The sequence below is a fragment of the Pseudophryne corroboree genome, chromosome 9 (assembly GCF_028390025.1).
Source record: "Pseudophryne corroboree isolate aPseCor3 chromosome 9, aPseCor3.hap2, whole genome shotgun sequence".
In the NCBI taxonomy this organism is placed as follows: Eukaryota; Metazoa; Chordata; class Amphibia; order Anura; family Myobatrachidae; genus Pseudophryne; species Pseudophryne corroboree.
Genome location: NC_086452.1, coordinates 317,134,291 through 317,151,807, shown reverse-complemented (window position 1 = coordinate 317,151,807; position 17,517 = coordinate 317,134,291). Strand labels below are relative to the sequence as shown.

Sequence of the window (17,517 nt, the reverse complement as noted above, 5' to 3'; positions counted from 1 at the left end):
GCGGGAAACTCAGTTTCCCTCCCACCTGAGCAGTTGGAAATAGTCACAGCCCACCTGTATGAATCAACCTATGACCTTTTGTTATAATGCGAAGCCGAATTCCTGTGTCCAATGAACAATGAGATTGTAGGGACCATTGAATTGTATTGTGTGTGGAGCATAAATAGCAGGCCGACCATATCCAACTTCACTCTCTTCAACGGTTCTCATTGCTGATAATCGGGAGCTGGATATCGAGGCGCATGCGATCGTTCCCCTTGTGCGTAAGTTTTCTCCGTAATCATATTGTCTTACTGTGAGCCATTTCTCTCTCTCTCCCTCTCTTCTCTTTCTCTCGTATTTTCCCTTGATTAGACTTGAATTGTATTGTATTATATTTCCTGTGTAGTTATCTGGTTAGTTGGTTTATGTTATACTGTAGTGTATGCTTTGTACTGTGATTCTTTTTGCAAGTAGTCATAATACATATAATAGGTTTCGGACCCTAAGCCAGGTATCTGTGTATTCTTTATAGTGTTAAGTATTCTCTGAGCGTCGGTGACGCTCAAGCAGCTTTGTAGGTAATCAGGTTACACAAGGTTGCACTTACACATTGTCTCCACACTAAGGTTTACTGTGTATTTCATTGTTAGAGGTATAGATATAAAGGTTTAACGTTGTGAGCGTCTGCATCGCTGGTGATCTCCTCGTGGTCCCGAGCGCCGCTACGCTATAGCGAATCATTACGATAGTCAACAGCCAATAACGTGTCTGCCTGTGATCTCTTGGCCGTGAGTGAACGTGACGCTTGAGCGTCTAGATCACGGCTAAGCGATCGATACGCAACTAGCGTACCCTTACGGTACTTCTTACGTAGCTAGCGTACAGTGTTCCTAGACCTCATAAAGGGTTATATACACGATAAATATTTAGCTTTATCAATTGGCGGCTCGTCCTGTCCTTCACATATCTGCACTAGGTAGATCAGCAGACATTATCCCTCAGCAAAGGGCGGGAGGTTGTCTCGTAGTGCTGACGGGATAAGCGTCTGCTTCGCTTAGACAAAAGAGTGCTGAAGGAATCCGGGAACCGGAGGTAAGAACAAAACGCTAGTGTCTTTTAAAACTGTATTTTTCTGCCTTGCGTACACACGCACGCACACATATATCTGCATTTCTTTTCTTTTTTCATTTTCGTATATCACTCTCCTGTCTGCCAGTTTTATAGTCGATAGAAGTGCTAAAAAAAAAAAGATTTGTCGTTATTTCATAGTTTAAGAGTAAAGGTAATATAGTTAAAAGATAGACAAACACACAGTTTTGCCTGGGAGATAAGGCGAAGTCAGTGTGTTGTGTGGTAGATGACCAGGGATCATCTACATTGATAAAAATATAAATTGTGTTACGGTGGATCTTTGCTTTGCGTACACGTGTCCCTAACAAAAGACTTGTGTACGCAATCCAAAGGCGGACGCACGCAGCGTACATTACGCAACGGAGCGTCCGGTTACGCCCACGTAGCTCGTCACGATAAGTTGATTTTTAACGCAACGCGATAAGTAACGCAACGCGATAAGTAACGCAAAGCGGTAAATAGCGCCACAGGCGATAAATAACGCAAGTCTATTTTTGGAAATCCAAAATTTAAATTAACAGATCCTGCTCCTAATTGGTAACACAGCTGGGCTAAAGAAAAATTTCTGCGCAGAAATAGAAATAGAAGCAAAAGTGTACATGTGATAGTGAGTGTTTTTGTATTACATAAGTTTATATAACTTAAAGGTTGAACCACAAGAAAAGTCGAGTACTCGTGAGGTACACGCGTGTAAGTGACGTGCACGGTGGCTAGGGAGGCATCCTTGGTTAAACATAATATTTGAGCATTAGAGTATAGCGGACCAGTATAGAACAAGACCAGGAGGTCGTACAGAACAAGACCAGGAGGTCAGACCAGGAGGTCGTACAGAACAAGACCAGGAGGTCATAACAGACCAGGAGGTCCAGGTACAGTAAACAGGGAAGTCCGCTATACAGTTCAGAGGCACAACACCGAGAAGGGTTGGTGCAAGACCCATATAGGCCGTACAAGCTCTGGCTGAAGGAATTCGCAGTCGTAAGTTTCGATTCCATTGGTCTTTCTGTACACAAGCTTAGTTGTTTGTGTACTGAACGACTGGACCGCACGTAATTGTGTACAGTAGTTAGTAATCTGACCTAGTACCATTAGAGTAAAGGGGTCACAAACGCTATTTGTACATTCTGACGTGATTTGTGTAATTTTTTATTTTTCAAGAAGGGAAGTTCGCTGGTCACTCAGGAACTATCTGACAAACCTCACCTTTACTGGAAAGAGTAAGTGTTCTGCGGATAACCCTCACATGTTCCAGTAAACAACGGTTTTTATAGGTGCCCTGGGTCGAGTACGCCAGCACCATATCGGTGTGATCAGGTCGTATTGGTCGGCGTGGGCGAGTGAGTGGGGTACTCGGTAAACCGCCACCGTCGGCCTATTGTGAACAATCTGGTTTTCTGTAAGGGTTCGCTGACGACCTTGATATAGAGATCAGAGGTAGAGCAAGCAACGCCTGCAGAGTTATGGGGGCCAGTTGTTCAGGTAGGGGGCGATCAACCTCGGTTCGGGTTGATTCAGTGGTCCGACCAATTGGGTCGGCCAGGTATATCATGTGTGAGAAATATGGAAGTCACACAGAGGTTTTATGTGATGAATGGGAGAGAATGACGGTACAAGACCGGGAGAAATTCCCAAGAATAGGTAGCTTCAGCCCAGAGGTGTTACAAAATTTAAGGAGGAGGATATGTCTCATAAAATCAACAAAGAGACGAGTTCAGCATTATGATTATTTACAGTTGTGGCAACAGGAAGGTGAGATACAGAGAGGTTTGGCTCAGGCGGCGGGATCTGGCTCTAACAGAAAACTAATTGCCACGGCCCCGCCGCCACCATATATATCAGGAGAAAAGTTGATTACGGAGAAAGACGCACTAAGGTGTAACGCACAATCACTTAGTAACTGTGTAAATGTTAATGATAATGTTAACCCATTAACCCATGCAAGTATTAACCCGTGCAAGTTGTACCCTGTTTTGAACTTTCCTCAGGAGTGTGATCAAGAGGACGAAGCGACAACGATTTCAGCGCTCTCTCTAGCAGCCACCATAGCAGAGACCACAGTAGGCACAGCAACACCCACGAGATTAGTAAAGGCCCCTAGCGGAGGGATAGGTGAGGTCGTATCAACTGGTAAGTACGGCACCATACATTATACTGAGACTATTTCACCACAAGCTGTAGAATCTACACAGAATGAGGTTGTTAGAATTACTCCTGTTAGGGTAATAGCAGTTCCCAATGGGAAAACAGATGTATCAGGAGCCACTCCCATAAGGAACATTGCCATGTACAGCCCATTTTCCCGAATGGAATTAAGGACCATAGTGTCTGAATTCCCTGACCCTAGAAAAGATTTAGTTGCCAGCCAAAAATACATCACAGACTTAGGAAACACTTTAGAGCCCAATAATAAAGATTGGCAGATATTGCTAAAAGCTTGTTTACCCTCCAATGTCGACTCAGCTCAATTTTTAGCTGATTGTGGACTAGATCTGGATGTACCTCTTACAGATGTGTACAACAAAGATAACGTAAGAAGGATAAACCTACAGTTAAAGGAGCAATTCCCAGCAGTTGTTAAATGGAACAAAATATTTTCCATTAAACAAAAAGAGTCAGAAACAGCTGCAGAATATTTTCACCGGGCACTATTAGAAATGGCAAAGTACACTGGTATAGAGGACATTAGGACAAATCCAAACCATCGAGAAATAGCAGTGTCTGTACTAATGGATGGTTTGAAGGAAACATTAAAGGCAAGGGTACAGACCACGCAACCATGTTGGCGAGGTCTGTCAGTGTCCACTTTGAGAGAGGCTGCTATTGATCACGACCGAAACATCACCAGACACAGGGAGTCGCAGAGTGATAAGCTAATGTCAGTAAGTATACAGGCTCTGACCACAAAGCAGCCTGCGTATGTACCATCCAACCCTGTGGGTAAGTCAACTATGATAACATGTTATTCTTGTCAAAGACAGGGGCACTATGCACGAGACTGTAGAGCGAAAAATTCGCAAAGATCATACCAACCCCCTAGACAACGACACGACACACGACATTGGGAGCAAGGTCCGCAGAAACGGAGTTATGAGCCACATACAGGGGAAACAAAAAGATATCCCCCAAACAGAGACTGGCATGCCTCTGGTAGTTCCCAACTATCTCCCTCACAAATAGTTGCTGCCAGCAGGATTCAGGGAGGTCACCATACCCAATAGGGGTGTGGCCATACCTGTAATCTGCAGCCAGTGAAATTGATTGCCAACCTTGAAAGTGAACCCGAGGTCGCAATTAATGTAGCTGGTAAAACTTTAAACTTTCTTGTAGACACAGGGGCGGCCAAGTCAGTGATAAATTCGACAGTGGGCATGAGGACCACTGGTAGGACAATTCCAGCCATGGGAGTAACAGGAGTAGTCCAGCACTACCCTGTTAGCAAACCAGCCGAGATTACAATAGGGCCTTTGCATACCAAGCATTCCTTTTTGCTGGCTGCATCGGCACCAACCAATCTCCTGGGAAGAGATTTACTGTGTAAAATGGGGTGCGTCATTTATTGTACTCCTGAAGGTGTATTCTTGGACATACCTGAGAAACACGCTCAGGAAGTGCGAGACATGTTAGACTCCCCATCAAAATTAATGTCACATACCATTATGACAAATAGGAATCCATCCCAGATAGAAGAGATGACATCTCAGATACCAGAGTCACTTTGGACAAAAGACGGACAGGACACTGGATTAATGGCAAACGTAGCTCCAGTAGTTGTACAAGTAAAAGATGGTAGGATAGCTCCAAAAATCCCACAATATCCTCTGAAGCCAGAGGTGGAGTTAGGAGTTTACCCAGTAATAGAGCGCTTGCTACAACAGGGCATTCTGGTAAGAACGTCCAGCACTGCCAATAGTCCCATCTTCCCTGTTAAGAAGAGTGGGGGGAGGGGTTACAGGCTAGTGCAGGATCTAAGGGGGATTAACAAAATAGTTGAGAGTCAGTTCCCCGTAGTGCCAAATCCAGCTGTCATCCTAATGCAAATCCCTCCCACTGCCAAATTTTTCACTGTTATTGACCTCTGCTCCGCTTTCTTTTCGGTACCTCTGCACCCTGACAGCCAATATTTGTTTGCATTCACATACAGAGGAGTCCAATACACGTGGACTCGATTACCCCAAGGTTTCATAGATAGTCCAAGTATATTTTCTCAGGCTTTGCATGATTGTTTACAGTCTTTTCAACCAGACAGTGGATCAGTATTGATACAGTATGTGGACGATTTATTACTGTGTTCAGATTCACTGGAAGCATCTCTGAAGGATACGAAACAGCTTCTGTTTCATCTTTCAGACACCGGACACAAGGTGTCCAAAGACAAGTTGCAATTATGCCAAACTAAGGTAAAATATTTGGGACACTGTCTAACACAAGGACTGAGACACCTGACCGCTGATAGAATCCAAGCAATTAGAGACATGACCCTGCCACAAACCCAGCAACAGATCAGAACGTTTTTAGGAATGTGTGGGTATTGTCGTAATTGGATCCCAGGGTTTTCCATATTGGCATTACCTTTGCAGGAAATGGTCTCCTCAAACAAACCTGATCGGATTTCGCATACAGACGAATCTGAGATGGCATTTGAGAGACTTAAACAGTGCCTAACGCAGGCACCAGCACTAGGTATGCCAGACTATGGGAAACCCTTTGAACTATACGGAACAGAAAGTGCTGGTTGCGCGGCAGGCGTACTAACCCAAAAACACGGTGATGCCAGCAGGCCAGTTGCATACTACAGCGCTCAGCTAGATACGGTAGCGCGATCCCTCCCCACATGCTTGCGAAGCGTTGCTGCGATAGCATTGCTAGTGACAAAAAGCGAAGATGTCGTGCTAGGCCACAACCTCACAATCCATACACCACATGCAGTATCAGCCTTATTGAATTCTGCCCAAACCAGACACGTCTCATCAGCGAGGTTTACAAGATGGGAATTGGCACTAATGGCCCCCGTAAACATCACCATAAGGAGATGCAGTGCATTAAACCCTGCAACATATCTCCCAGGTGTGCCTGGTCAGGCACAAAGGGTGGAAGGTGAGAGTGCTGGGGAAGGAGGATTTAATACAAAGGAAGATACACATGATTGTATGGAATATTTGACCCAAAATTTTACCGCAAGGCCTGACATCAGTGACAACCCACTGGAAGATGCAGAACTCACGTTCTACACGGACGGTAGTTGTCACAGACAGTCAGACTCGGGAGACTTGTGTACTGGATACGCAGTCGTAGATGACCAAGACACCATAGAAGCGGAACCGCTAGGCCCACCTCACTCAGCCCAGGTTGCTGAACTGGTCGCCCTAACCAGAGCATGTGAATTGGCTAAGGGTAAGTCAGCCAATATCTACACCGATTCTAGATACGCATTCGGGGTAGTCCATGATTTCGGAGCCCTATGGCGCCTCAGAAATTTCATGACGGCAGCTGGTACACCGGTAGCGCATGCAGCTCACATAAAAAGGCTTCTAACAGCGATACAGGAACCCGACAGAGTGGCTGTTATCAAGTGTAAAGCACACACATATAGCCAAGACCCGGTATCACTTGGTAACAGCCGAGCAGACGAAGCTGCTAAGTTAGCAGCTGCTACCCCCATACAGACAGACACCACACAACTGATGGTATTCAATACCATCAACACACAGAAGTTGTGTAAAATGCAAAATTTGTGTTCCACACAGGAAAAGGCAGTCTGGAAGGCAAAGGGATGTGGCCAAGAGTCCTCAGGACTCTGGACGGATGGACATGGTAAACCAGTGGCCCCCAGAGCATATCTTCCATGTCTGGCTGAAGCAGCTCACGGGCTGACTCATCTAGGCAAGGAGGGAATGTGCAAATTGGTAAGAGCCTATTGGTGCGCCCCAGGATTCTCCTCTCATGCGAGTAAAAGAGCAATGTCATGCCTTACCTGTCTGAGAAAGAATATTGGAAAGGCAATACCAACAGAACCATCCCATATCCCACCTGCCGGCGGCCCTTTCCAGGTAATACAAATTGACTTCATTCAATTACCCCCTTGTCGGAATTTGAAATATGTACTTGTTTGTATAGATGTTTTCTCAAATTGGGTCGAAGCATTTCCTGCAGCTACAAATACCGCTATGTTTACAGCTAAGAAAATTGTGCAGGAATTTGTATGTAGATATGGTATCCCTAGAATAATCGAAAGTGATAGGGGTACCCATTTTACAGGTGATGTCTTTCAAGGAATGTGTAAGTTGATGGGAATTGATAGCAAGCTGCACACTCCGTACCGTCCACAGGCGAGTGCGAAGGTCGAAAGAGTGAACAGCACTATTAAAAATAAATTGAGTAAAGTGATGGCAGAGACAGGATTGACATGGCCAGAAGCTTTACCCATTGTATTGTACAGTATCAGAACCACTCCCAGGTCCCCTCTTAATCTGTCTCCCTTTGAAATCTTATTTGGTCGACAACCGCATGTCATGATTAACCCTCAGGATGATTTGAAATGTAACAATGAAGTAACTGTAAAGTACTTGATTAACATGAGTAAACAGTTAAGGAATCAAAATGATAATCTAAAGTTGGTGATTCCTGATCTACCTGATAGTAGTTGTCATGACATTGAACCTGGGGATTATGTAATGATACGAAATTTTCTACGCTCAGGTTGCCTTATTGACAGATGGGAAGGACCATACCAGGTCTTATTGACTAGCACGACAGCATTGAAGGTTGCTGAGAGAGAGACTTGGGTCCATTCATCCCACTGCAAGAAGGTTGCTGATCCAGAGAAGTCCCGTGATAAGGAACAGACGGTAGAGGTTGTATCACTGGAGTGTCTGTTCCAGGAGGACTGAGGCGGCACCTGAGCCTTGAAGACCGAGAGCTGTTGTCGACTCCCCACTCCCTTTTATTGTTTTTCTCCACTTCCCATCCCCTCTCCCTCAAATGTATTTTTCCTCCTTCTCACTCTTCTTCGTCTCCTCCTCAAAGATGGACTTGCCCCAAGAGACTGTGATCCGGATTTTCCTGTTGACCATGATGTTGACCAGAGCAGTCTGTTCCGGCGAGAGTACCATGGAGGTCGATAGAGGTTCTGGAATGGGTTCTGATGATAAAGATGGAGGCGTAGTTTTCCAAGATCAACCTAACCAACAAGCAAAGGCGAGTATCAGAAAACGATCCGATAGCATTGACCATAGAAGAAATTGTGACGGATTGTTAGCTGAAGAAAACTGTATCTGTAGGCTCTGTAACAATGTCATTGAAGATGGGTGCATTAAGAAATGCCAATCCAGTTTTAATATCCATATGGACCGGCATCCATTGAGTGATTATCACTCCTTAGTGGGTAATGTATTAAACAAAACAGATTGTTGGGTATGCTCTCAAGTACCTCAGGGTCATAGCAAATCAGGGCTAGTACCATTTCCTTTAACGATAGGGGAGGTACTTGAGTTAAATGGTGGGAGACCGGTGGACCGGAGGTTTAATATCTCCAGCCCTCCTAGTTTGAAGCTCCACCAATACCACGTGGATAGGTCCCTATTATGTTTTAACATCTCCAATTCCAGAAAGCCGGGAAATTGGGAAGTATCATGGAGCGACCACACCATGACCTTTTCACACAGAGCAGATAGAATGCCTACAGATACTGAGCTTGTACGCCACATAGCCAGTAGAGGAAAATCTTTCCGGTATAGATACACCCTAGGAAATAGGATTACTAGAGTTGGAGAAGTATCACCAGGATACTGTGCACATATTGTACAACCTGATACGTGCATTAAGCAGATGGAAGAATTAGGGCTAGGAGATTTCACATGGAAGGTGTGTAATATGGTAATGTCCTTCTCCGTCCCATATGTTCTCCCCGATGATGCATATTTCATATGCGGGAGAAAGGCGTACAAGTGGCTTGCCCCAAACTCTGAAGGATTGTGTTATATTGGAAGAGTATTGCCTGAAGTAATGACTGTAACTCACGATAAAATGAAAGACATACACCGTGGTGCCCAAGCTCCTTATACTCACACTCATTACGAGCACCTCGTTAAAAGACAACTGTCAGAAAGGTTAGAGCATCCGGCCTCTGATCTGATCCATGAATCCACCGGGATTCAGGTTCTGGTGGCGTTAGATTTCACTCGCACCGCTCGAGGAGTGATGAATTATAGATACATTTCCGCACTCGCCAATTTGTTAGATAATATCACTGAAATGTATGATGACACGTTTAGATATACTGGAAGAGAACTCCAGGCTTATAAAACAGAACTGGTACAGCATAGAATGGTTCTTAATTACCTCACAGCAGTGACAGGCGGATATTGTGTTACATTAGCGACACAGTACGGCGTGAAGTGTTGCACTTATATCACGAACAGCACCGAGGATCCGGTAGAGGTCATAGACCAAAAGATGGACGACATTCTCCAATTAAAGTGGGAATTTCGTCGAAAACACAATCTCACTCTTGCTGCTGTAGGTAATGAGCTGACTGGTTGGGTGTCATGGTTGAACCCGCGAAATTGGTTCTCTGGTTGAGGAGAATGGGCTCACGGAGTTATAATGGATGTAGGGAAGTTTCTTCTATGTATCTTGGGTGTTGTCATATCGATTGGCTTGATATTTAGATGCGTTCAGGCTTTAACGAAGTGTAAACGGAGTACTAAAGTGATGAGTCTAAGGAGTGAGGACATTATAATTCCAATGGATGTGATTTATGACCCAACGATAGAGACACTGTTGTGATGAAAATGTGATTCCACGGTCCGTTTCTTTCACCTGTTTCTCGTTTTTCTCCAAGGTAAAAAGACCCGCTGGAAGAGGAATTTGATGACCCGGTATACAACAGATGGACTAAAGAAGAAGTTTGACAACCTTGTACACAGACATCAGATGGACTATGCCATAGACCCCCCATGTCCCTAGTACTTTAATGAAAACGCTAGCCCAACACTTTTTGTAAGTCTATGGACATTGATAAAGCTTTGCTTACGTTTATTAGCAAAAGCACAAAGAGACTACAGTCAACATGTACATCAAGACAAGACAAGACAAGACAAGACCTCAATCGGCAAATGTATATTAAACTCACATAGTTTATCAATGCATTTACCATAAGTGTCCTTTATCTTCATCTTTACAACCTTCAGGTAATGACACACATAGTCGATAGGGAATACAGGCACAGATATCAGCACTCACATATTCCCCCATTCATGTATCATCAACTAAAATGTGCTCCCCCATTTTGTTGCAACTAAAAGCCGAAGAGAGCTCGGTAAAGTTTGACAGGCCATCCACAGACCCGTACCACGGGATAAGAAGGAATTCAAATGTATACTTCGCAATACCTCGAAGCTTGATTTAAGACACGTACGGCAATATGATACATGACCCCCCCAAAACATGGATTCATACACACATGCTTCTGCTATCTCACTAGGTCATAACCGTTTCCTACCTTCTCCTCTCCTACCCAACCATAGAAATGTATTTACACATGACATATATTTTTCTCTTTTTGAAATGTTTTAGAAAGTGGCAGTTATTGGTGACTGCCAAAGGGTGGACTGTCAAAGTCAGAAAAATATCACGCTACACACTGCCATATTTGCACCTCATGCGAGTGCCTGTTGCACGTTCATGAGCCCTGCAGTGCGTGCGCATACTCGCTGTTGCGTGCACCCGCAGGCGCACGGTGTGCGCATTTACGGTAAAGTTTATGTGCGTCTAGCGGGCGACTCGTTCATAACATATTTTAACTATATAATGTATTTTGTAGATTATGGTCCCTTTGATAGAATCTGAAAGTTTAGTTAATGTAGCATGTTCATAGACAAAGAGATCCCTCTTTGTTTGATACGAAGGGTCAGACAGGGGTTATACAGTGGTGTTTAGTATCCATCGGAAGAGTATTTAATTAGCAATATTCCGGTGTTGGTTTGAAGCAGATTAATCGCTCGTGCGAATAATTATGGACATAAGAAGTTTATGGACATTTGCTATTATTTGCACGTTATTATCCATGCGGCGGGAAACCTAGTTTCCCACCCACCTGAGCAGTTGGAAATAGTCACAGCCCACCTGTATGAATCAACCTATGACCTTTTGTTATAATACGAAGACGAATTCCTGTGTCCAATGAACAATAAGAATATAGGGACCATTGTACTGTATTATGTGTAGGGTATAAAAGGACAAGCCACTCTGGGCCAGCTCTCTATTCTCTTCAACGGTTCTCATTGCTGATAATCGGGAGCTGGATATCCAGAGGCGCATGCGATTGTTTCCCTTGAGCGTAAGTTTCTCCGCAACCATATTCCCTTAATAGTTATCGTGAGCCATATCTCTCTCTCTCTTCTCCTCTTTCTCTCTCTTTCTCTTAAGTATTATTGTACTACTATTGTATTTTATGTGTAGTTTTCTGGTTAGGTGGTCAATGTTATTTTGGTAGTGTATGACTTGTATTGTATTATTCTTTTGCAAATAGAACGTTCATATAAGGTGTTAGAACCTAATACCGGTATCTGTGTATTTCTTATATTTCTAAGTATTCTCAGAGCGTCGGAGACGCTCGCACAGCTATCTAGTTATTAAGGTTACACTGTTTTACATTTACACCCTATCACTGCACCAAGGTTTACTGCATAAATACATTGTTTTATGGTATAGTTATAAAGGTTTAACACGGTAAGCATCAGCGCCGCTTGTGATCTCCTCGTGGTCCCAAGCGCCCGCTACGCTAGTAGCATATCATTACGTTAGTCGGCAGCCTATAGCGTGCCTGCCTGTGATCTCTTGGCCGTGAGCGAACGTGACGCTCGAGCGTCTCGACTACGGCTAAGCGATTGTTACGCAACGTGCGTACCCTTACGGTATACCATACGCCAATAGCGTACTGTGTTCTTTCACCTTTTAGAGGGTTTTAAGTAAGATAAATATTAGGCTTTAACACCACTTTACCTCACCCATACTGCTCTGTCTCCAGAGTCCGGAATCTGACCGCTGTACCTCACCCATACTGCTCTGTCTCCAGAGTCCGGAATCTGACCACTGTACCTCACCCATACTGCTCTGTCTCCAGAGTCCGGAATCTGACCGCTGTACCTCACCCATACTGCTCTGTCTCCAGAGTCCGGAATCTGACCGCTGTACTTCACCCATACTACTCTGACTCCAGAGTCCGGAATCTGACCGCTGTACCTCACCCATACTGCTTTGTCTCCAGAGTCCGGAATCTGACCACTCTCCAGAGTCCGGAATATGACCGCTGTACCTCACCCATACTGCTCTGTCTCCATAGTCCGGAATCTGACCGCTGTACATCACCCATACTGCTCTGTCTCCAAAGTCCGGAATCTGACCACTGTACCTCACACATACTGCTCTGTCTCCAGAGTCCGGAATCTGACCGCTGTACATCACCCATACTGCTCTGTCTCCAGAGTCCGGAATCTGACCGCTGTACATCACCCATACTGCTCTGTCTCCAGAGTCCGGACTCTGACCACTGTACCTCACCCATACTGCTCTGTCTCCAGAGTCCGGAATCTGACCGCTGTACCTTACCCATACTGCTCTGTCTCCAGAGTCCGGACTCTGACCACTGTACCTCACCCATACTGCTCTGTCTCCAGAGTCCGGAATCTGACCCGCTGTACCTCACCCATACTGCTCTGTCTCCAGAGTCCGGAATCTGACCGCTGTACCTCACCGATACTGCACTGTCTCCAGAGTCCAGAATCTGACCGCTGTACCTCACCCATACTGCGCTGTCTCCAGAGTCCGGAACCTGACCGCTGTACCTCACCCATACTGCTCTCTCTGCAGAGTCCGGAATCTGACTGCTGTACCTCACCGATACTGCACTGTCTCCAGAGTCCGGAATCTGACCGCTGTACCTCACCCACACTGCACTGTCTCCAGAGTCCGGAACCTGACCGCTGTACCTCACCCATCCTGCTCTCTCTCCAGAGTCCGGAATCTGACCGCTTTACCTCACCCATACTGCACTGTCTCCAGAGTCCGGAATCTGACCGCTGTACCTCACCCATACTGCAGTGTCTCCAGAGTCCGGAATCTGACCGCTGTACCTCACCCATACTGCTCTGTCTCCAGAGTCCGGAATCTGACCGCTGTACCTCACCCATACTGCTCTGTCTCCAGAGTCCGGAATCTGACCGCTGTACCTCACCCATACTACTCTGTCTCCAGAGTCCGGAATCTGACCCGCTATACCTCACCCATACTGCTCTGTTTCCAGAGTCCGGAATCTGACCACTGTACCTCACCCATACTGCTCTGTCTCCAGAGTCCGGAACCTGACCGCTGTACCTCACACATACTGCTCTGTCTCCAGAGTCCGGAACCTGACCGTTGTACCTCACCCATACTGCTCTGCCTCCAGAGTCCGAAATCTGACCACTGTACTCCACCCATACTACTCTGACTCCAGAGTCCGGAATCTGACATCTGACCACTGTACCTCACCCATACTGCTCTGTCTCCAGAGTCCAGAATCTGACATCTGACCACTGTACCTCACCCATACTGCTCTGTCTCCAGAGTCCGGAATCTGACCACTTTACCTCACCCATACTGCTCTGTCTCCAGAGTCCGGAATCTGACCACTTTACCTCACCCACACTGCTCTGTCTCCAGAGTCCGGAATCTGACCACTTTACCTCACCCATACTGCTCTGTCTCCAGAGTCCGGAATCTGACCGCTGTACCTCACCCATACTGCTCTGTCTCCAGAGTCCGGAATCTGACCACTGTACCTCATCCATACTGCTCTGTCTCCAGAGTCCGGAATCTGACTGCTGTACCTCACCCACACTGCTCTGTCTCCAGAGTCCGGAATCTGATCACTGTACCTCACCCATACTGCTCTGTCTCCAGAGTCCGGAATCTGACCGCTGTACCTCACCCATACTGCTCTGTCTCCAGAGTCCGGAATCTGACCGCTGTACTTCACCCATACTACTCTGACTCCAGAGTCCGGAATTTGACATCTGACCACTGTACCTCACCCATACTGCTCTGTCTCCAGAGTCCAGAATCTGACATCTGACCACTGTACCTCACCCATACTGCTCTGTCTCCAGAGTCCGGAATCTGACCACTTTACCTCACCCATACTGCTCTGTCTCCAGAGTCCGGAATCTGACCACTTTACCTCACCCACACTGCTCTGTCTCCAGAGTCCGGAATCTGACCACTTTACCTCACCCATACTGCTCTGTCTCCAGAGTCCGGAATCTGACCGCTGTACCTCACCCATACTGCTCTGTCTCCAGAGTCCGGAATCTGACCGCTGTACTTCACCCATACTACTCTGACTCCAGAGTCCGGAATCTGACATCTGACCACTATACCTCACCCATACTGCTCTGTCTCCAGAGTCCGGAATCTGACCGCTGTACCTCACCCACACTGCACTGTCTCCAGAGTCCGGAACCTGACCGCTGTACGTCACCCATCCTGCTCTCTCTCCAGAGTCCGGAATCTGACCGCTTTACCTCACCCATACTGCACTGTCTCCAGAGTCCGGAATCTGACCGCTGTACCTCACCCATACTGCAGTGTCTCCAGAGTCCGGAATCTGACCGCTGTACCTCACCCATACTGCAGTGTCTCCAGAGTCTGGAATCTGACTGCTGTACCTCACCCATACTGTTCTGTCTCCAGAGTCTGGAATCTGACCGCTGTACCTCACCCATACTGCTCTGTCTCCAGAGTCCGGAATCTGACCGCTGTACCTCACCCATACTGCTCTGTCTCCAGAGTCCGGAATCTGACCACTGTACCTCACCCATACTGCTCTGTCTCCAGAGTCCGGAATCTGACCACTTTACCACACCCATACTGCTCTGTCTCCAGAGTCCGGAATCTGACCGCTGTACTCCACCCATACTACTCTGACTCCAGAGTCCGGAATCTGACATCTGACCACTGTACCTCACCCATACTGCTCTGTCTCCAGAGTCCGGAATCTGACCGCTGTACCTCACCCATACTGCTCTGTCTCCAGAGTCCAGAATCTGACATCTGACCGCTGTACCTCACCCATACTGCTCTGTCTCCAGAGTCCAGAATCTGACATCTGACCACTGTACCTCACCCATACTGCTCTGTCTCCAGAGTCCGGAATCTGACCACTTTACCTCACCCATACTGCTCTGTCTCCAGAGTCCGGAATCTGACCACTTTACCTCACCCATACTGCTCTGTCTCCAGAGTCCGGAATCTGACCGCTGTACCTCACCCATACTGCTCTGTCTCCAGAGTCCGGAACCTGACCGCTGTACCTCACCCATACTGCTCTGTCTCCAGAGTCCGGAATCTGACCACTCTCCAGAGTCCGGAATCTGACCGCTGTACCTCACCCATACTGCTCTGTCTCCATAGTCCGGAATCTGACCGCTGTACATCACCCATACTGCTCTGTCTCCAGAGTCCGGAATCTGACCACTGTACCTTATCCATACTGCTCTGTCTCCAGAGTCCGGAATCTGACCGCTGTACCTCACCCACACTGCTCTGTCTCCAGAGTCCGGAATCTGACCACTGTACCTCACCCATACTGCTCTGTCTCCAGAGTCCGGAACCTGACCGCTGTACCTCACCCATACTGCTCTGTCTCCAGAGTCCGGAATCTGACCACTCTCCAGAGTCCGGAATCTGACCGCTGTACCTCACCCATACTGCTCTGTCTCCATAGTCCGGAATCTGACCGCTGTACATCACCCATACTGCTCTGTCTCCAGAGTCCGGAATCTGACCACTGTACCTTATCCATACTGCTCTGTCTCCAGAGTCCGGAATCTGACCGCTGTACCTCACCCACACTGCTCTGTCTCCAGAGTCCGGAATCTGACCACTGTACCTCACCCATACTGCTCTGTCTCCAGAGTCCGGAATCTGACCGCTGTACCTCACCCATACTGCTCTGTCTCCAGAGTCCAGAATCTGACATCTGACCACTGTACCTCACCCATACTGCTCTGTCTCCAGAGTCCAGAATCTGACATCTGACCACTGTACCTCACCCATACTGCTCTGTCTCCAGAGTCCGGAATCTGACCACTTTACCTCACCCATACTGCTCTGTCTCCAGAGTCCGGAATCTGACCACTTTACCTCACCCATACTGCTCTGACTCCAGAGTCCGGAATCTGACCGCTGTACCTCACCCATACTGCTTTGTCTCCATAGTCCGCAATCTGACCACTTTACCTCACCCATACTGCTCTGTCTTCAGAGTCCGGAATCTGACCGCTGTACCTCACCCATACTGCTCTGTCTCCAGAGTCCGGAATCTGACCACTGTACCTCACCCATACTGCTCTGTCTCCAGAGTCTGGAATCTGACCGCTGTACCTCACCCATACTGCTCTGTCTCCAGAGTCCGGAATCTGACCGCTGTACTTCACCCATACTACTCTGACTCCAGAGTCCGGAATCAGACCGCTGTACCTCACCCATACTGCTCTGTCTCCAGAGTCCGGAATCTGACCGCTGTACCTCACCCATACTGCTCTGTCTCCAGAGTCCGGAACATGACCACTGTACCTCACCCACACTGCTCTGTCTCCAGAGTCCGGAATCTGACCACTCTCCAGAGTCCGGAATATGACCGCTGTACCTCACCCATACTGCTCTGTCTCCATAGTCCGGAATCTGACCGCTGTACATCACCCATACTGCTCTGTCTCCAGAGTCCGGAATCTGACCGCTGTACATCACCCACACTGCTCTGTCTCCAGAGTCCGGAATCTGACCGCTGTACCTCACCCATACTGCTCTGTCTCCAGAGTCCGGAATATGACCCGCTGTACCTCACCCATACTGCTCTGTCTCCACAGTCCGGAATCTGACCGCTGTACCTCACCCATACTGCTTTGTCTCCAGAGTCCGGAATATGACCGCTGTACCTTACCCATACTGCTCTGCCTCCAGAGTCCGGACTCTGACCACTGTACCTCACCCATACTGCTCTGTCTCCAGAGTCCGGAATCTGACCCGCTGTACCTCACCCATACTGCTCTGTCTCCACAGTCCGGAATCTGACCACTGTACCTTATCCATACTGCTCTGTCTCCAGAGTCCGGAATCTGACCGCTGTACCTCACCCACACTGCTCTGTCTCCAGAGTCCGGAATCTGACCACTGTACCTCACCCATACTGCTCTGTCTCCAGAGTCCGGAATCTGACCGCTGTACCTCACCCATACTGCTCTGTCTCCAGAGTCCAGAATCTGACATCTGACCACTGTACCTCACCCATACTGCTCTGTCTCCAGAGTCCAGAATCTGACATCTGACCACTGTACCTCACCCATACTGCTCTGTCTCCAGAGTCCG

General features: G+C 47.3%; 1 protein-coding gene across 1 annotated transcript in view; it reads right to left on the bottom strand.

Annotated features, from left to right (window-relative positions):
- Positions 1 to 587: 587 nt before the first annotated feature.
- Positions 588 to 17,517, bottom strand: part of LOC134958092 (uncharacterized) — a 78,445-nt gene continuing 61,515 nt past the window's right edge. The window contains exon 6 of the mRNA XM_063940451.1: positions 588 to 1,218. Coding sequence (XP_063796521.1) covers positions 1,037 to 1,218 — 182 coding nt within the window. The 3' untranslated portion in view covers positions 588 to 1,036. The remainder of the gene's footprint in view (positions 1,219 to 17,517) is intronic.